Genomic DNA, 20,338 nt, shown 5'->3' on the forward strand with positions numbered 1-20,338 from the left:
AAGTACTATGCATAAAATATATTCCTATTTTGAACCTATCTTTTTTTTGCAAGCAGTTCCAAAGAGCTGAGCTCCCCTGAACCCATGGACACGGGCAAGCCCACAGACAAGACAACCAACAAGAGGTATGTAGTCATCCATGCTAAGTACCCATTTTTATACTGTCCATATAAAAGACTTCTAATTCTTGCCTTGAATCTTTTCCAGTGTGCTTGGTAAAAAGAAGGCATCTGAAGGTCCTGTTTTACCGGGGAAAGTAGTGGGGAAAGACAAACCATCTTCCACTGGGGGAGCAGGGTCTCTTCCTGTGGCTTCACCACCTGACCAGGACGGCAACAGCAGGGATACTGGCTTGGATAGCAAACCCAAGAAGGGCATCATCTTTGAAATCTGCAGTGAGGATGGTTTCCACATCCGCTGTGAGAGTATCGAAGGTGAGAGAAAATTATCTCACTTTAACCACATTTGTTATATTTATGTTTCTGTGCCAGTATGCCTTAGGCAAAAGGTCATATAATGTGTGTTTTTAAAGTTTATATAGTTGTAATTAGTGGCTTGTTGTATATACAGTACTATAGTGCACAGGGCTGTTTTCAGTCCCAAAGAAACACTGTCATCTTTGTCTCTAAGTGTTTACACTACATTTGAACACAAATCATTTCTGCACATACAAAATGTACCAGATTTCTTGGCTGCATTCGGTGTTCTTTGACAGAACTAATAAATCAGTGTAATTACCACAAATAACTTGTACTTAAAATGTTACTTGTACTACTTTTCACATATATACTACACATGCATTTATATAACAGTGATAAAAAAAATCTGAGTTGTGTGTGTGTGTCTGTGTGTCTGTGTGTCTGTGTGTGTGTGTGTGTGTGTGTGTGTGTGTGTGTGAAACACTGAACATACAGTATGCATGAAATACTGAGCTGTCCTAACTGCCTATCCCTTAACAGAGGCTTGGAAATCCCTGACTGATAAGGTGCAGGAAGCTCGCTCCAATGCACGACTCAAAGAGCTCTCTTTTGAAGGTGAGGCACCACTCTGACTACATGAAAATAACAAAGAAGAACAGATTTAAATTGACCTTGCAAATGATTAATCATGGACGCGTTACTTTGCTCCTCCCAGGTGTGAATGGATTGAGGATGCTGGGAGTCGTCCACGAGGCAGTGGTCTTCCTACTGGAGCAGCTTTATGGCTCCAGACACTGTCGGAGCTACCATTTCCGCTTCCACAAACCAGAGGAAACCGATGAACCTCCCATCAACCCCCACGGATCGGCTCGTGCAGAGATCCACCACAGGTTAGGAAGGGACCTACACACACACACATGCACACATCTGTAGGACGTTGGGTTGTGGAGTATGTACCAAGACTGTTCTTCCATCACAGGGCCTGGATGCAGGGAGAGCAGGCTGTTATGCCAGAGCCTATTGTAGCAAACAGAAACATGATGAATGTCTTTGTGTCTGTATCTTTTTTCGCCACATGAAGGTATTATGCACTTGGTGATTGGTCAGGTGAAGATAAGTCAGTTAATCAGAGAACTGATCGCGCACAACCAATTACTACTACTTCTATCACCACACTGTACTTGTACTTATTTTTATTGTACATACTGTATTTGGTACAAACTGTTAATAAACAAGTCAGGAAATATGAGCGTCACCCAAAGACAACTTTGTGTTTGGATAATGATTCATTGGACCACAGGATAGCCAAGAACGTTCTTTCTGACTTTAATATTCCTTATTCAAAAAAGTGGTTTGAATTGAACTTGTAACCAAACCTGGATCTTGTGTGTTTGTGTTTCTGACTGCTGTCTGTTCCATCTGTTTGCCTTCCAGGAGGTCTGTATTTGACATGTTCAATTTCTTGGCCTCAAAACACCGGCAGCCTCCTGAGTACAGGCCACAAGAAGACGATGATGACGAAGGGCAGCTCAGGACTGCCAGGTCAGTCACTTATCTTGTGAGAGATTAATTGAGAGAGTTAACAGTTCTAAAGTATTATTATGTCTCATATGAGGTTGCAGAGAAACCGTTACCAGAACGTTTCTTTTTCATACTGTTGTTGCAGGCGTGCCTCCATGGAGCTACCACTGGCTGTGAGATTCAAACAGCTCAAGGCCACCTCTAAGGAAACTGTTGGAGTCTACAGGTTAGATCAGTGGTGTTTTATAAATCATTTAGGTTGATGAAAAGTCGCACAAGACATAGATAACATACTTTGTGACATTTGCCTTTGGATTTCTCTGCTGTCTGATCTGTCAACTGTTGTGGTTGTCACCGATCAAGTGAAATCTCTGAAAGTTAAACCACTTTCCTTCCTATTCATCACAAAAATGTATTGTTTGTTAAAATTAGATGCACACTTTCAGCTCAACAACTTAAAGGAAAGTCTTGACAAACTTGAAGGTATAAAAGGGGGTGGCCAAAACGAAAGGGTTTCAAATCAACATATACATTCAGTGGTTTACACTGCATCTCTCTGCAGGTCTCCCATTCATGGCCGAGGTCTGTTCTGCAAGAAAACCATTGATGCCGGGGAGATGGTCATTGAATACTCTGGAAATGTCATTCGGTCTGTGCTCACTGACAAACGGGAGAAATATTATGATGGAAAGGTAAGGTCTTGGGAATGAACTTTGAGTTTAAAATGAATTAGTTGTTTGATGAATATAATAAGTATTGGGAGCACCAAACATACAACCTCTTTCTTTCCTCAAAGGGGATTGGCTGTTACATGTTTCGCATCGATGATTACGAGGTGGTAGACGCCACGGTTCATGGCAACGCTGCCCGCTTCATCAACCACTCCTGTGAGCCCAACTGCTACTCTCGGGTCATCACCGTGGACGGTCAGAAGCACATCGTCATCTTTGCCTCTCGGCGCATCTACTGTGGAGAGGAGCTCACCTATGATTACAAGTTCCCTATTGAGGATGCCAGCAACAAGCTGCCCTGCAACTGCGGTGCAAAGAAGTGTCGCAAGTTCCTTAACTGATATCTGTATTGAAACAATTTAATGAGGACTGACTGCAAGTCTGTTTAGCAGCAGTGCCACAATGTTCTGAGGAAGCCCATGTTGGGGGTTTGCCGTGGCACTGGCTTTATGCTGATTTCCTGGGTCCGGTCCGCGTAGGACCAAAGCTGCCAACAGGGCACGAGCTCTGTCAGTGTTTCTGCTGCTGGTGTTGGCAGAACACAGCAGAGACAGCAGTTGTGGGTCGTACTGTATATACAGGAAGGGCCATTTTGGAGGAGGGGCCATTTGTAGAAATTCTAACATATTGTGCCTCCTTTTGTCTCATTTACATTTGGCATGGGAAGTTTCACCTTCAGAGGTGAGTTATGAAACGGTTTGAGCCTTCACAACATTGCAATATTAATTTTAATTTACATTTGGATGGCTAAGTTACCCCTTCATAATTTTTTACATTGGCCCATCCTCCTTAATTTTCTAGAAATATGTTATGGTCCACTAATGCTGAGATGTGAACATGGAAGAACAAAAAAAAAGAACTTGGTTCCATTTTACACCAAAGTGCAATTTGTTGAAGGGACTTGGAAGAGTAATTTTATTAGAAAGAAAAATTAGAACCTTGTTGTTATTTCTTTTTGTTTTTTTTATCTCAGTGTCAGCTGTTGTTGATGCACATCTAACTGTCTGAATGTGCCCTGATGCCTTCAGAGCCGTTGTGATTTAGTGGAACCTTCCCCTAACTGGGCTTTTTGAAAAGCACTGTAAAGGAGCTGCTGGTGTATGGCAGCCTGATAAGAGCTGTACAGGTGGAAACACTAGGGGGAGCAGTGGCCACAGACAGGAAGAGAGAATAAAAGAGACAAGGGAGGTAGATTTGTTAAAAAAAAAAAAAACCAAAAGGTTATTTTTGGCCGTTAATGTAAATGGTGATATCTGAGGTTGATACCATCCGTTGTACTTAAATTGACTTTTAGTCTGACAGCTTGGTAGCTATGTAGACATGTTATTGATGGGATTAAGCCTCTGGCCTGAGACAGCAAGGCAGCTAGAGATTCTGGTGGACTGACAGCCAAGGGACTGGAGAACCCTCCTCATGTGCTTTAGTAGACATATTTATAATAGATTTTTGGAGCTGTGATCCAGAAACAGCCTTGGATCTTACAGAAGCATACAGACAGATGTGTTGCAAGTTTGTGCATGCTGTTGTTATTATCAAAGTTGTTGTTGGTAATTATATAAGCTCAGACTTTTGAATCACTTTCCAAATTACAGCAGCAAAGAGAACCAAACATTATGCCCTTGAATTGAATTTTCACACAGCTTGTTTTCTTCTTGGCCTGTTGTGATAACCATTACTATGGAAAATGTTTTTTATTTGTATTAAGTCTTTTAAAGTCTGTTATCTGTCTTTTTATTATGGACAGGGAAATATCATGCTTGCTTTTGAAAAACAAATGTAAATAATGTATATTTTTCTACAAAAAGACTTAAAAAGCACTCACTAGTGAATAGCACTTAATGATGGTATTTATATTTTTAAAAAAATCGTATTTATTTTATTGCCATTTTTGTAGGAAATAGAGGTTTACAAACACTAATGCTTGGCTTCTATGTTTTGTATTCCGCTGCCTTTTCAGAGTTGTTTTTTGTTGTAATTTTGTTTTTTAATTTGTAGCCTGAATGTTTTCTTTGATTCCAAAGACTGACACTGGTCTGTGGCTTGGTCCCCTTTAGTTCAGTCCACCAGTAGCTCTTTTATTTATCATGGGCCGTTGGGTCAGAGCTGGCGTTTTTTTCATTGTTCCAGTTCTAGCTGGCAGTATGGCAGTCATGTGAACTATTATTATGCACTTGAGAGAGTTAAGATTGTTGATCCATTAGAGATACCTCCTCTCTCCCGCCTTATTGTCTCCATACCACATCACACGAGAATCCAGTCCACTTACATGCTGCTACCAGGCAGTCACATCAAAAAATGTTCATTTTTTTTCTTGTCACTAATCAATCATGAGTTGAAAGGCTTACAGCCAATTGGCAATTGGCACTAACTGATGGCACTCTAAGAAGAGTCCCATCAGTTTAAAGTGTTTTGTCCCTCTGCAGACTTCGTTTATAATAGAGGTGCCTTTATTTTAATGCTACCAACAGCATTCATCATACCTCCCTTGAGCCAATCCGTTTATTAAAAAAAACAATTCATCCTGGTGACCACACACTCAGCATTTGAAAATCACTTTTTATTCCTTCATTCAGCCTCCTCATGGTTTGCCTTAGTTGCAAATGAGCATGCCTCTTCTCTCTGACAAGCCTTTGTGTGCTGGACCGAATATTTAATTTGACTGTTTAAACTGACTTTTGTTTTTGTCCCTTTTAATTAATTTATTGTTGTGCGCCGTTCATGCTGACTTTGTTATCACCTAAAGGCTGTTAGCATTTACTCCCACACTGCTCCTTGTTGTTGTGAACTGACACAAAAATATGACCCACACGTGGTTTGCACTTTAGCTGTGACACAGGCACTGAATAGACATAGGAAAACTCAGCTCCAGACAGATAATGCAACTCCAGTGCTGAAACCACAAGCACAGATAGTCACTGAGAATACTTTGTGCATCTGATATAAAAACTGAGTTTGGCCAACTTGCATTGGTCTTGATGGCTCTTGAAAGTGGCATTTGAGGCTCTAGCAAAGTGCACTTGACTCTTTTTCTGCAACAAAGTGAAGGCAGGGACCACTCCAGCAGCCCTTTCCTTCCTGAAGGTGCAGTGTGTACAAACCTTGGCTGTGCTTTTCCATTTAGGAGCCCGAGATCAGTCTTGAGGCCCCCCTAACTCTGACTGACATGCCAGCCTCGCGTTGTACAGCTGCACCTACACTGGGCTCGCTGGGTTCAGCTGCTAAGGTCAACAATGAATGTATATTCCTGCTCCACATAGCCAGACTTGTGATGATGTTGATACTTTGTCAGCTACATTTGTTTTCAGTTCTTGTCTCAACAACCGTGGTAGACATGGACGATGTGTAGATATGACCTCAAACCGGACAGCAGCAGCAGTTTTGTTTCAGCACTGGGAATAATACTGAAGTGTGAACAGCAGTGGCATTTCTGTCTGTAGGACAACAGGTTCTTACTGGGGTAGCTCAACACTTCGCGCTAGCATTGGTGATAACATGTTTACTGATGCCAAGGGCTCTGTCGACGACTCTCACTTCTTGAGATCCAAATTTTCAGGGTCAGAGGGTTCAGTGAACAATAACTGATTTATCTCACTGTTTAACATCATATATACAATAAGGAAATGGTCTCTGTTGTTTCTTTGGACTTCATTTTACCACGCCACACCAGTGGCCCTTCTCCGTCATTATCTGTAATTATAGTATAAATACATAACAATATTATACGGAAACATGCATAGTAATTTCTTGTACTTTAGTATCTATACAATATATGGAATGGACAGACAAACTTAGTTACAGTAGCAAAACAGCAGATTTATAATGGTTAATAGCAATGTTTCAATGTACTCTATAATGGTTTTGTGTTACAGTACTATCAGATGAAACTAACGTGCATCATTCTTTTGTATATTGATATCCAGTACCAATTTTGCTGTGCCTGTGAGTGTTCCTTCGTCAGCAAGGAGCATTGCAGTTTTTCTTTTTATTTTCTTTCTGGAAAGGAACGGTTTTTATGTGATGAGAAATGTAACTGTATTAATGTGGTTGTGAACTTCTTGAGGTCAGCCATTTTGTTTTTTCCCCCTGGTTGTTGTAGTGAATGTTTTTCTGTTTTTTCTTTGTACGTTTTAACAGGGACTTTTTAGACGGCTCACTTGATGTGGTATAAATTAAGAGTTTGGTTTGTGGAGACTGACCAGAAGTTTTAAAGATCCCACCAATATGGCGTTTTTCATTTTTGGAAACCTCTCATGTCTCCCTGACCACCTCTCTCTCTCCTCCGAAGCTTTTGGTTGTACTTATCATGTACTGTTTGTTTTTTTTTAGAGAAAGTCATAATGCTGAGATAATGCTGATGTTGAAAACATTTAATTTATTTATTTTGTGCAACATCCACCCTGAATTGTTTATTTACAAGTCAAGGTTTGGGAGAGGCCGGACAAGTTCGTAACATGTATTTGTAATTTTCTAATTGTTTCTTGTGTATAGAAGTTATCAGCCTAGGATGGGATGTGGTGTCACAGAGGGAGCGGATGGTAAGACGAGCAAAAAGAGGGATCATGGATCATGAACAGGCTTGTTTCTTATGCCTTGAATATACCTTTGTCTTATCAATACTCCTCCTGCTCTCTGTAATAACGGTATTCATGAGTTCAACAGTCATATTTCAAACTCCCGTTTTAATAGTGTTCTTTCAATACACATCAACGAAATGAAGGAAAACCACCACGGTGAAAATGAACCACAAACTACTTGTTTGAATGTATAATTAGGAAACAAAGTTGTACATAAGTGTAAAAAGAAAAGTTTCTAATCATGTTTATTTTCTATGCACTTTTTTATTTAAGTGATAGTTTAAATAATAAACATGTCTCCTGTACTCTTTTTTGTCTCTTGCCTCGTTTACTGTTTGATTGGGCAGCTGCTGAATTTATAAAAACGTATTAGAAAACAACTTGTGGCAACAAGTGGCATTTTATATTAAATGTCATTGTAAACTAATTTAGTGATTGTTGTACATAGGAATTTACAGTAGCCAGTTATCTCTCAGCACAGTAATGTTCAGTTTATTGAGTTTAAAACTGTGCTTCATCACACTACAGTCTTTTTTTTAAGAAGCACAACATCTGTGTTCACAGCTTTGTGAGTTCAAGACAGTCCCTGCATGTGTTTGTTTTTACTGTGAAAAATAGGACTGTTTCTGAAACACAGACTAAGTTCAACTGCCTTGTTATTCAGCTAACCCACTCACACTTTTGCTATATCTTTACCAACACCACCACCACGCACTAGAAATGAATTCAGGCTGTTAGTTTGCCAAGTGGTCCAAATTAACAGTAAATCCTCCAAGCAGCAGTTTATGGATTCTTACAGGAAATTAGTGTAGCAGCACCAGAATGTGCTGATTCTGGAGCTGCTAATTAAAAACGTGTCTTAACTCTGCTGCGTCTCACTGCAGTTATAGCTCACTGCCTCCACAGGAGCCTGCTGAAACCCCTCCTCACACTAGCCTGATGACTCATATTCAAAGGAAAGTCAGCTCTTGTTTCAAAGAGCTGCTGACACCCCCCTTCCTCCCATCACATTCCCATAAAACCAGTGTTTCAGTGTTAAAACACTAAGCAGACCCATGTGTTGCAGGGTGTGTGTCCACACAATCAGTTATGTAATTTTAATTGCCTCAATAACACATAAGGACTGAATTAATTTTGCTGAAATAATTGTGGTTGGCAAATTGCAGCCTGTGAGCCAAATCTGGCCCTCCAGCAAAAATAGTTTTCAAAGTTTACAGTTTACAGTTTTTTTATATAACAAACATATATTCGCAGATATGAGTAATTTACAAACATAAGTTGCTGTAACTCAGTTAGCCCAGACTTACTAATGGAAACAAGAGTCTAGTGCGGCTGTCTTCAGGCACAACGGTGCTTTGAGCTAAATGCTAATGCCATAATGCTAACATGCTGATATAAAGCAGGTATGTTTACCACGTTCAGGATCTTAAATTTAGTGTGTTAGCATGCTAACATTTGCTAATTAGCAGCTGAGGCTGGTTATTTGGTCATAAATAAAAGTATTGAACAAATAAAAATTTGTTACCTGATGATGTCGTTAGATTAAAAGTTAGGGGACCACCAAAAGTATCATGGTAGCGCTAGAGGAAAAGTCAGGGATGTCCAAAGTCACTAGGATTCATCCTCTGAGGACCACGAATGTCTGTACAAAATTTCATGCCAATAAATGAAGTAGTTGTTGAGATTTTGAAGTCTGGACCAAAGTGGGGGACAGACCGACCAACATTGCCATTCCTGCATCCCAAAAAATGATTGCCGGATACAACAAGCTGTTATATAAATCAATTTTATTTCAAATTAAATTAAACAAACAAACAATCATATCGGCCTGTTTCCACTGCACCTGTAAAACGTTGGTCCTCCAGTGAGCAATGCTCAAAAACTGGCTCATGGTTGATCATAATTGCTGACACCTGTATTATCATTGTGTATATATATATATATATATATATATATATATATATATATATATATATATATATATATTATACTAAACACAGTCCTGCTCCAAGGCTTCACCCAGCTTATTTTCTGTTTTCTCTTCTCCTACAGAGATTAGACTCGATGGACTGTGATCTCACACTCCTTCACCATCTCCAGTTTTGGCACAGTTCTGGTCCGTTTGGGGTCACTGCTGCATGATAACAGTGAAAACATGTTTTTGTTGGCCCGAATTCAAAGGAGCTGCGAAATTCTAACCGGCTCAAGTTTAGCTTCCTTGCCAAAAAGATATTAAGACTTCTTGCTTTATCAACTTAACACTGCCACTGAAGGATTACAGGGAAAAGAGGATTACTGTCAGACAGTCTTGCTTGAGTGGAAGACTGATATTAGTAGGAAGATGCTATCTGGATGGAGCAAATTGCCTCATCTTGGAGGCAGATAATGAAACTCACAGAGGAGTAAATGTGTGTTTGCCTTTGTGTCAGTTGATGTCTGTATTTGTCTCTCTTTGCCTTTCTTTTCTGTCTTTTTAAGCAGTGGTGTTTTTGTGTAATAAAGAGAGGAGGACAGCTCATTTTCAGCTGCAGATCATTGTGGTGACATTTGCCTCTTTCTGACCACAACCCTCTGAGCTCTCTGTGGTTGTGTCTTGGAGAGTCTCCCAAACACTGTTATGCAATCTCCCAAACATTCCTCTATTTATCATCCTCCCCATAAACCCCCCACCCCACCCCAAAATCCCTCCTTTCCTTTTATGTTGATTTTGTTTCATAGTGGGATGTTTCTCCTTTATTTGTGCTGGATAAACATCAAATAGTTCCCTGTTCTCTCTCCTCCGCCCTCGGTTCCACCTCTCCCACCCACCCCACTTTCTAATTGGATTTCATTACCATTTCCTTTCAGTTTTTCCCAGCCAGGCTCTCTGGTTGGGAGGAACAGCTTTCGCTGGATTCTCTTCGACACTCACAAACATCAGCAGCAGCAGCAGCTCTCAACGACTTTACTACGTCATCTGGTAAGTTAGGTTTAGATTTTTGTCCTGAAATGTGAATGAAAGCTGCTCTTCAGTGTTTCAGGGCACACAGGTGAAGTCTGCACATGTCAGGGTGCAGGGCTGAGATATGTCTGATAGCTTTAGTGTTGAGAGCAGAAGTACTGGCATCTTTTATTTTCTTCAGAGCACCAAAGTGCATCACTGAGTATTGTGTAGATATGACTGTTGAGCTGGATTATATAGAAAACGTTATGGCGGTGGAGGAAGAAGTAGTCAGATCCTTTACTTAAGTAAAAGTAGCAATTACACAGTAAAAGTCCTGCATTCAAAATCTTACTTTAGTAAAAGTACAGAAGTATTATCCGCAAAATGTATGTATGTAAGTTTTAAAAGTAAAAGTAATCACTATGCAACAGAATGGCCCCCGTCAGTGTTAAATTGTTATGTATTAAATGAATAGATTTTATTATTACTGATGCATTCAAGTTTAAGTATTTTAATGTTGTTGCTGGTCAAGGTGGAGCCGATGTTAACAACTAATAATCTTAATATACTAATGCTTATAATCTATATAGAAAATATTCATCTGTGAAGTAAGTGGTAACTAAAGCTGTCAGATCAATGCAATGGAGTACAGTAGCCTACTTTAGTAAATGTTCTTAGTTACAGAACTTTCCACCACCAGGTAAGGGCATTATTCAGCAACACAGAGTTAAAATAAATGGGCTGCTTTGCCTTTAACAGCCTGATATTGGGTTACAGTAAATGTGGATAATATCAGTGCACTCCAGCTGGTCTTAAGGCAATATGCCAAACTTTTCCAAATGGCTGCTGAGGCTTGTTGATTTCTGTCTAGAAGAGAAATCAGATCTTCGAACTGCCTGTAAAAGTTCATCTCAATCATCCAGGTGGTACAAAGTCCAGAAGATGAATCCAAATCACTGGACTTATTGAAATCAAAACCCAGGTTTCTCTGGAGTTCTTTCAGCTGGACATCGCCTCATAAGATATATTACAGCAATCTACAAAAAGAAAATGAAAGAATGTCCCAACTGTCAGCAGATTATGAACCTACATTAAAAAAACAAAGACAATAAGATGTCCTGGCAGTATAATCTGAGCTAAACATGTGTGTAGTTGTACAAGAAACACTGTAGTTCACATATTAGTGGTCTAGAACCAGTGGATTCATCTTTTGTGCAGTGATTGAAAACACTCATGTTTCTAATCATCTGAGAGCTACTGAGGAGTGGTGGCAGACAGCTGTTCAGACTCTCCAGCCCCCTTGTCTGCTCTCCTCTTCTGCCAGGAGTGCTGACATGCATTTTCTCTCTCCCCTCCTCCTTGTTTCTCTCTGTCTTTGTGTTTCTAGTCTCCCCGCTTCCTCCATCTCTCTCCTCTTTTTTTTTTGAGGATGTAAGCTCTCAATTCCAATTAGGAGACCTCCAGATAGATGATAAAAACGTTTCTCATCATTGCCACACACCACAAGCAGCAAGTTTTCATTAGTAAATCATACATTCGGATCCCACAAGAAGCTAGTACTGTCAGACAGCTGTGAGTCCTCCTGCTCAGCTCATCAGTTCAGTTTACGGTCCTGTGACGCCTGTCCTGCTCGCAGACAGACGGCCAAACAGGGCCACAGACTCTGCAGGAAAAACACAGTGAGCAAGGGTGCTGTAATAAAAATATACTTAACTGATTTCATACAGGTTAGGTAGCAGAAATGTACAATTTGATACCTCTCATACTGTCCAAGCAGGGTCAGCTGAGGACCAAGATTCTTGATTCAGGTTCACACACAAACAGGAAACAGAAGCAGACAGAAAGAGAGAGAACTTGAGGATGAACTTTTAAACTTTTAGGTGTGACTGTGAGCAGTTTCTGAGTAGGCCCGTCTGGTATTCAGTATCTCATCAAACTTTTACTAGAAACATCTGTTTAGAAACCAAGAGTGCCATGTTTTGTTTTGAAGATAGGATTAATCATTAACTCAGGAATTTGTATTATTTTCATCCTCCTGAATTGAAAAAAACACAGATTTTGTAAGTCTGCAGTCCCTCACTTAAACTTGTAGCCATCATATAAATGGCATGTTAGAAATACATGTTTATTTACATGGATCTCTGATCTTTACATTCTAGTAAAACAATTGAATGTTATTTAGTTTAAATTTTGAGTTATTAAACCAAAAGAAAGGGTGTTTGATGTAAAAGGTAAATCACTTTGGGGTCATGGATGATGGTCGCATGTAAAAAGCAAAACTCTTTTCTAGTTGCGCTGTTGGTTGTTATAGAATCGTCTTTTATTTCAGGCAATTTTTTTCCATCACTTCCTCCCACGTGCCTTCCTTGAAGCAGAACATGCTGTTCTTATTATCATGACTCTCAGCCCATTATTTAAAGAAGCCGAATCACCGGTTGGAACCAAAAGCTGCACCTGTGTTAATAAACACAAGTTCCATGTGGGTGTTGTTACAGTCACATCTCAGTAAAAATCTCTACTTAGGCATGTTTTAATATTCCTAAAGCTATTAGATTTTATAAAGATATTTACCTGAGTGGAGAAGAACACACATAATGTCATCTGTCCTTCCATCTAATGAATAATGCCAACTCAGTAATGTAATACGATTATTTCAGTTTTACTTTTCCCTCAAGCCAAGTGAGGAATTTGTTGAAAAAACATAAAGGAGTGTTATTATAATTCATATTTTTCTCTGTTCATACACGTGACGTGCATGATGAAATATGTTTAAAATTGACACTAGTAAAGTATTTTAAATAATATATACTGCGTTTTTTCAAATTAGCCCATTTTCACTGGCAGTTCTGGGACTAAATGTCAGTGTGCTCGACTCGTGACTCAGAAATATTGCAGCAATTCTAACTGGTCATTATCCCGCAGGTTTTTTTTCTTCTTATTTGAATAGTTGTGTTAAGAAGTTGTAGCCGGCGCTCTCAGCCAGTCACTGTCTAGTATAACAGGTCTGCCGGAGAGGACAATAGTTCTTAAAGTCATTTAATAGATTCCCTTTAACTGCAACTAAACTGAAAGTTTTGTAACCCTGTGCCACAGTGTGTTCGACAAGAAAAGGTAAACTGAGTATTATACTGCAAGTCATTATATTATGTTGTAAAACACTCATTTCAGTGTGTTTACATATGCTGCTCCCTGCTTCTGTAAACCGGTGATTCAGCTTTCTCAAATAATGGGTTGAGAGTTATGATACTAAGTACATTTGAAACGTTGGTGATAGTCCTCCACTGACCTGTTTGTAAGCTGTAATGCTTCCACACATACTTTCCTTTATCTTTGCAAGTCTAAACCCTTTGCGTTTTTTTTATTTCTCTATTCCCTCTCAGCCGTGACACTGCGATGACCTCACTCAGGCTGTTGCCCTTGCTGCACTCCCTCCTTCTCCTCCAAGTCCACCTCTCCAACCAGCTAGAAGACAACAAGATCCCTCCCAGTCTGTGCACTGGTCACCCTGGTATACCGGGCTCTCCTGGAGCTCACGGCGGTCCTGGTCAGCCGGGGAGAGACGGGAGGGACGGGAGAGATGCTGCTCCGGGCGAGAAGGGAGAGAAGGGGGACAGGGGAGACCCAGGTGCTCTATTTTGCTTATCTATGTGTGAGTATGTGCTAAATGTCCACAGTGGATGCTCACGTCCTCTTCCTCTCCAGGTGAGACAGGAGTGCGAGGCCTGACCGGGGACAGAGGTGACCCAGGAGAGAAAGGGGAGAGGGGGCAAGCAGGAGAGTGCGCAGTGGCCCCCAAATCAGCCTTCAGTGCCAAACTATCCGAGGGCCACGCTTTACCCCTCACTATAGGCGATGTAGTTCGCTTCGACAAGATCGTGCTCAATGAACAGGGCGACTACAACACGGAGACGGGACGCTTCACCTGCAAAGTCCCTGGAGTTTACTACTTTGCCGTCCACGCCACTGTCTACCGTGCCAGCCTCCAGTTTGACCTGATGAAAAACGCACACACGGTGGCATCTTACTTCCAGTTCTACGGCAACTGGCCCAAACCGGCGTCTCTGTCAGGCGGCTCCCTGCTCCACCTCGTCCCTGGTGACCAGGTGTGGGTCCAGATGGCTCTGTCAGAGTACAACGGATTATACTCCAGCACCAAGACAGACAGCACCTTCACTGGCTTCCTGGTGTACTCAGACTGGAAAAACTCTGCTGTGTTTGCATGACATGTGCTTATGAACAAAACAAAGTCACATCCCACTTTGGGAAATGAACCACAACCTGTTTTTTGTTGTTGTTGTTGTTGTTGTTGTTTTTGGCAATTTCTGTTTTCTAATTGAAAAGTTCTGGATAAAGACAACTGAATAAGATGTGATGTGGTACATCTGTATTTGTGTAAGAAGTTAAAAAAAACACACCAGACAATGTTACTTGAATGGCACATACCATACTGGTGAAGTGTGAGGTACACACACACAGTGATGTTTATTCAGTGTCTGTTCTTCTGTTGCAGCCTTTAAACTGCTGTGGCACTTAATGCTTGTAACAGATGTTGTGACAACGGCCTTCAGCCAACTCCAGGCCACAGATTCAAACAGCTTTTATGTTATTATTGCACTTTTATTTCCCCGTCAGTTTCTGCACAGCGAACATGAAAAAATTAATAAATCATTGTAGTTTTTAAAACACAAATGACTGACATCCTTGATACTGACAGATGTGAGGAGATCACTTTTACTGATTGTTGCAATATGTCAGTTCTACACATTTAACGTCAATCTTCAAACATTTGTGTCACTATATGTGTGTTTTATAGACATTTACCCAACCAGGTTGCAGATCCTTTACTTAAATAAAGGTACCAATAAAACAGTGTAAAAACGCTCAGTACTGCATTCAAACTCCTACCTGAGAGTATCATCAGCAAAATATACTTCAAGGATTTAAAGTAAAAGTAGTCGTTCTGCAGAAAAATGGGCCCTTTGAGTAATACATGATCATATATGACATTATTAAATTGTTAATACTGATATATCGACGTGTATGTGGCATTTTACTGTTGTAGTTGCTCAAGGTGGAGCTAGTTTTGACTACTTTATATACAGTATTTTAGTCCAGTGGTTCCCACCCTAGTGGTCTCCTCCTCCAAAGTGTCACTAGATAAATCGGAGGGGTCGTGAGATGATCGATGGGACAGGAAAGGAGAAACTTTTCACTTTTCTCTATTTTTCTTCCCTTTTTTATGATAATTTTACCTCATTGAGCTTAAAATTGTTATTTAAAGGAAACCATCTGAGAAGTTTAGAGGGGAAATCACTCTCTGTTGCAGCTGCTAACAACTCGTAGACATCTGAAACATGACAAAGGGGCGGCAACTAGACACTGCTCTTTTGTGAGGGGTCACAGGCCAAAAGGTTTGGGAACCACTGGTTTAATCGTTAACAGTGCATCATATTTCATACGTTTATCATATGTTTAAATATGAAATCTTAATCTGAAAAGTTACTAGTAGCTATAACTGTTAAATAAATGTAGTGTAGTAAAACTGCAGTATTTCCCTCTGAAATGTAGTGGAGTAGAAGAATAAAGTAGCATAAAATGGAAATACTCGAGTAAAGTACAAGTACCTAAAAAGTACAGTATTTGAGTAAATGTACTTAGTTATTTTCCACCACTGCCTGATTAATCAACTTTCACGTGGCACTTTTATCAATAAAATTCGACACCCAACTCTCTGGTTTTCATTACCAAAAGCAAAGCACTACCAAAGTAAATACCACAATGAAAAAGGCTGGAAAATATTCATTTTCCACTGGATTTAGTCTGTTTACCTCTGCCTAATGATTTCACCAAAAGTACCTTGACAGACTCTCCAGCTCTATTTCAACACTGTGAGCTGGTTGATGCAAGTCATCTCCTTCTTACCGTCACTGATGATCATTTAAAACAATAAGAACATGTATTATTTTCCCAGTTGACTGAGCTGAGTCATTGTCTCGACGTTTTTCTTAAGGCAGGATTGTTTATTTAGGAGGGTAAACACTGACAAGACCAGAATCCAAGACAGGCCCTCTGCGCCTGTCAAATACACTAACTCAGACATGAGGAAATGTTATTTTCCCTTCGCTCCCTAAGACTCCTACACATAATTAAGCTTTAAATATATCCTCATAACTTTTCCCTTTAGGGTAGAATGAGAGAAGCAGGGAGTTAATCAATCCTCCCCTGGCATCAATAAGTTATTTCCATTAGTTCACGGCCTGTAAATCGTTCCCTAACTGATGGCCAAGCAGACAGTGACCTCACCCTGAAATACAGAGCTCTCATTGGAGGACGGGTGTCTGTGTGGGAGAAGGAGGGCAAGAGTTTGACGTCTGGATTAAAGCGTTGATGCAGATACAGTGTAGTTAAGATAATGAGACAAAAGTGTGTACATACACTGTATAGAAGGCATGGCCATAGCGAGGATTTTAGAAAATACTGAGCTCAAAATTCCCCCAGTACCACACCACTGTCAGATGTTGGCTAACCACCAAAAATGTCTGTAAATCTTTTTTTTCTTTTTTTATTATTAATTAAGGAAGTTCCCACCATGTCCAGCACCCCCACAAATTTGTCTTTTACACTTAAGTTTTTATATGGATCAAACAAGCGAGATATAACGTGTTAATTAGTGAGCTTTAGAGGTGCTAGTAGGCATAGCCAGGCTAGCTGCTTCCCCCTGTTTCCAGTGTTTGTGCTAAGCTAAGCTAACCGGATGCTAGTGGCACCTTTGTATTTCACATTTCAGGGACAAGCATTAAAGTGGTTTGGATCTTCTCTTCTAACTCACGGCAAGAAAGCGGACAATTTCCCAAAATGTCGAACTGGAATTCTTGTGGAGAAATATTAAATCCCAGGACTATATTTTAAATTAGTTTAGAAACAAATTTAAAAGACATTTAATCTAAAACAAATAACAGAATCACCAATCAAAACCCACATAAGGTCGTCAAAATACCCATATTAAAATTAAGATGTGTGTAGGTGTTAACTGAATTCTGAATCTGCTAAAACAAACATATGATCTGAAGAAAAAGCCAAAAATATACCTGATAAAGATAGGGAGCAGCTGGAATCTAGAGGAAATATGCTGTTACCAACTATTCTCAGTGATTTGGCTTCATTAAACATGGTTCATAATAGCTGGAGGCACTACTTTGTCCAGGAGGGGGCAGTGTTGTACCACTGTTCAGCAGCTAAAACACTGTCTGCAGGGAACATCTGCAGAGGAGAGTGTCGAGTATCACCACTTCAGATTATCTGAGCAGGACTGATCATTTCAACCAGCTGTATCAACATCAGAGTTATGAGGTGCCTTTATGATGTGTGCAACAGTGGCTCTGCAGGCATGAATAGTACATTATGATTTTATTAGTTCAACATCTGTTCCAGTCGCTACTACTTATGTCACAAAGGGACTCCAATATTTATTGATCATATTCTTCCCTTAACAGAATTTACAATTTACAAGCTAGACAAAGACATTCGGTAATTTCTTAAGAGATTATTAACTGTCAATATATTGGCACTTATGTGGACAAAATTCTCTGTATTTTAAAAACAGTAAATGCTAAACCAGAGTGATTATTTTCATGTAATAGTACCACATTTGTGAAGCACTTCAGACATACAGTTGACAGATCAATAAGTAGACCTCACTGATCCACCCTGTGCTCTTCTCTGTTCATTATAAATGTATGAAAGCTGGTGCAACATTAAGACACTTTGAAAATCTGTGAATACTAAATGGAGTTTTAAACTGTCTGCAGTTCAGCATGTCATATGAATAACTTGATATAGCCACTGAGGTGTGAGGGACAGTTTTATTCTCAACTGATAACAACTACGACTATGACTCTGCATTACTTGTTGAGGACTATTTTATGTGCGTTTAAACTTAAATATACTCTCATTAATTTGTCCCTTTATGGGTCTTCTCATAGTCTAGCTGTCCACATTCCTAAGGATGTACTTAAGAGTAAAAAAGTACATACTCACGAGTGAGCTCTACTAAGATTGAGGGCTTTTGTATGTTATTTTAAGACCAGGATTTAAGATCAGGCATTGTATTTAAAATTGATTTTTGAGTTATGCTGTTATGGCACAATCACAAAAAAAATCCCACTGAAGTTTACTTTAAACCTAGTTTTCCTTGTAAGGTAATCGCAGAATATGTCTAAAAAGAAAACACAGTTCAGTCCTTGGAGAGTTTTATTGAATCCGATATTCAGGGTGTTCTCTTCTTGAAATCGTGATGGTAAAAATGCTACATTGGCCTTTTGTACTGCACCTAAGCAAACTCTTACTTGAACCAGCTATCAAAAGAGCTATGTTTTCTTTTCATTCTGCTTGTGTGAAAAAGTGTCCATAAAAAGTATTAATTTCAAGCTGTAGGTTATGCCACAATACCAACTCACCAAAAGTTCCAAATACAGGTGTATTTATACTGTAATCAACTCCCTTGACAACTCCCTTGACTAGAAACAGGTGATCTCCATTAAAACTAATTATGTGACTTCTAAAACCAACTGGCTGCACCAGTGATGATTTAGATGTGTGATTGTCCTTTGACATTAAAGGGTCTTTTTTGTTGTTGATCAGTGTCAAAAAAGCCTAATTAAATACCCTTTGATTCAATTTTATAAAACCATAAAACATGAAAACTTACAAGGGGCTGAATATTTTTTATAGGCACTGTATTTAAACGAGTAACAGTACGTCTATTTGAGTAGTTTTTAAGTACTCTTTCAGCCCTGGTCATGCATCTTTTTATGTAGTGGCACAGTTTCAGTTCAAAGGTGAAAGTTCAAGTACCACGGCGGGGGGGCTCCTACAATGAGCCCTCTGACCTGATGGCTATCATCCAGCTTCCTACTTCAGGAGTCACCAGCTTTGATCTCTGTGTGGCCCATACATCACTCGCTGCATTTATTCAAGGCAATCAGGATTATCTGGATTAATTACAACAAACCTCTTAATTACAGATAAGTCAGGGTTGGGTGGATGCCAGGGCTAATGAGCTGCCCGTCTCTTCTTTATCTCTTCACATTACTGTCAAACTGTTGTTTACCATTTCAATTCAACAACACTGTTTTCTCTTTCTTTTGTCTTATCTTACCTTTTGTAAAAGTCCAGATTTTATCTTCTATGAAAGTTTGGTCTGTTTCGAACTGTGTTTGTGTTTGCATCATGACGGAGTGCTATAGCATGTCATGTCAGGCTGGCCAATATCAGAAATAGATACATTACTCTATAGCTCATCTATGCAGGGAAATTCTCTTATTGTCCATGAGCCCCCATAGGGAGGTCAGAGGTCAGGGTCGACTCCAGATCAGCACTGTTTGTAGCTGCTATAAATTCACCATCTTTGACATTTTAGCCGGGCAGATGCTTACTGTTATGGTGGCTTGAACCTTTCTGGGTTTTGAAGAGGTTTTCCCACTCATTAAGACACCAAGATTAAAGCACTCAGTGTAGAGATGATGGAGAAATAAAGAGTCAGAGTAAGAGACGGAGACAGTGATCATAAACAGAAAAAATAGAGCCTGAATGAGGCGGGGAAGAGTGCACTAGAGTCTGACATTTTCCCACACAACTCCCGGCTAGGACCGTCGGGGGTCAAAAGGAAGAGGTCGAATCCCTGGAGTATAAAGCTCTCCTTGGTTTACTTCTCCCTGCTCGTCCCCTGACATTAAACTTCCTTTCCTCTGTTAGCACCATCCTCATTTACAACTAACACATAAACACTGCTGAGGCTGGGCTCGCGGCTTAGGAGACAAAAAACAAAGGATTTGGATTTGTTTTCTGATAACAGAGTGTTTAAGCTCGTGGTCATCCAGGAGAAACCAGCACACACCTCTCATTTATAAAGATGATAAGAATTTGTGGTTTCTATCCTTTCAGATCTCACTATCACTGCAAAAAATACACTAAAATTACAATATATTGTGGATTAATGTCACTGAGTGCATTCTTTTATCTCAGCAGATCTCTGGTATGGAGCTAGGGATATTTTTAGAGAGGACATTGGGAACGAGAATGAAGCTGTAAACCACAAGGCTCTGGTGAATTGTTATATGGTGGTGGAAGTGGTCCCATGAGACCATTAGGGGCCCACTACTCAAATCTGGC

General features: G+C 39.9%; 2 protein-coding genes across 2 annotated transcripts in view; both read left to right on the forward strand.

The window, feature by feature from the left end:
* kmt2a (lysine (K)-specific methyltransferase 2A) overlaps positions 1-7,555 on the forward strand; it is a 40,191-nt gene extending 32,636 nt beyond the window's left edge. The window contains 8 exon segments of the mRNA XM_044201491.1: positions 54-125; positions 208-434; positions 960-1,034; positions 1,135-1,309; positions 1,854-1,961; positions 2,086-2,166; positions 2,503-2,632; positions 2,737-7,555. Coding sequence (XP_044057426.1) covers positions 54-125; positions 208-434; positions 960-1,034; positions 1,135-1,309; positions 1,854-1,961; positions 2,086-2,166; positions 2,503-2,632; positions 2,737-3,012 — 1,144 coding nt within the window. The 3' untranslated portion in view covers positions 3,013-7,555.
* A 2,432-nt stretch (positions 7,556-9,987) lies between these two features.
* c1qtnf5 (C1q and TNF related 5) lies at positions 9,988-14,853 on the forward strand. The gene is made up of 3 exons (XM_044203173.1): positions 9,988-10,204; positions 13,549-13,793; positions 13,871-14,853. The coding sequence occupies exons 2-3, from the start codon at positions 13,562-13,564 to the stop codon at positions 14,389-14,391; spliced, it is 753 nt and encodes a 250-aa protein (XP_044059108.1). The 5' UTR covers positions 9,988-10,204; positions 13,549-13,561; the 3' UTR covers positions 14,392-14,853.
* Positions 14,854-20,338: the final 5,485 nt, after the last annotated feature.

This window comes from Siniperca chuatsi, linkage group LG7, assembly GCF_020085105.1.
Source record: "Siniperca chuatsi isolate FFG_IHB_CAS linkage group LG7, ASM2008510v1, whole genome shotgun sequence".
Taxonomy (NCBI): Eukaryota; Metazoa; Chordata; class Actinopteri; order Centrarchiformes; family Sinipercidae; genus Siniperca; species Siniperca chuatsi.

What these genes read in the sequence shown, in the direction of transcription:
- c1qtnf5 (XM_044203173.1), top strand. Translation starts at nt 13,562, where the DNA reads ATGACCTCACTCAGGCTGTTGCCCTTGCTGCACTCCCTCCTTCTCCTC. An exon ending in GGGGGACAGGGGAGACCCAG is followed by an intron (nt 13,794 to 13,870) that starts GTGCTCTATTTT and finishes CTTCCTCTCCAG; the next exon opens with GTGAGACAGGAGTGCGAGGC.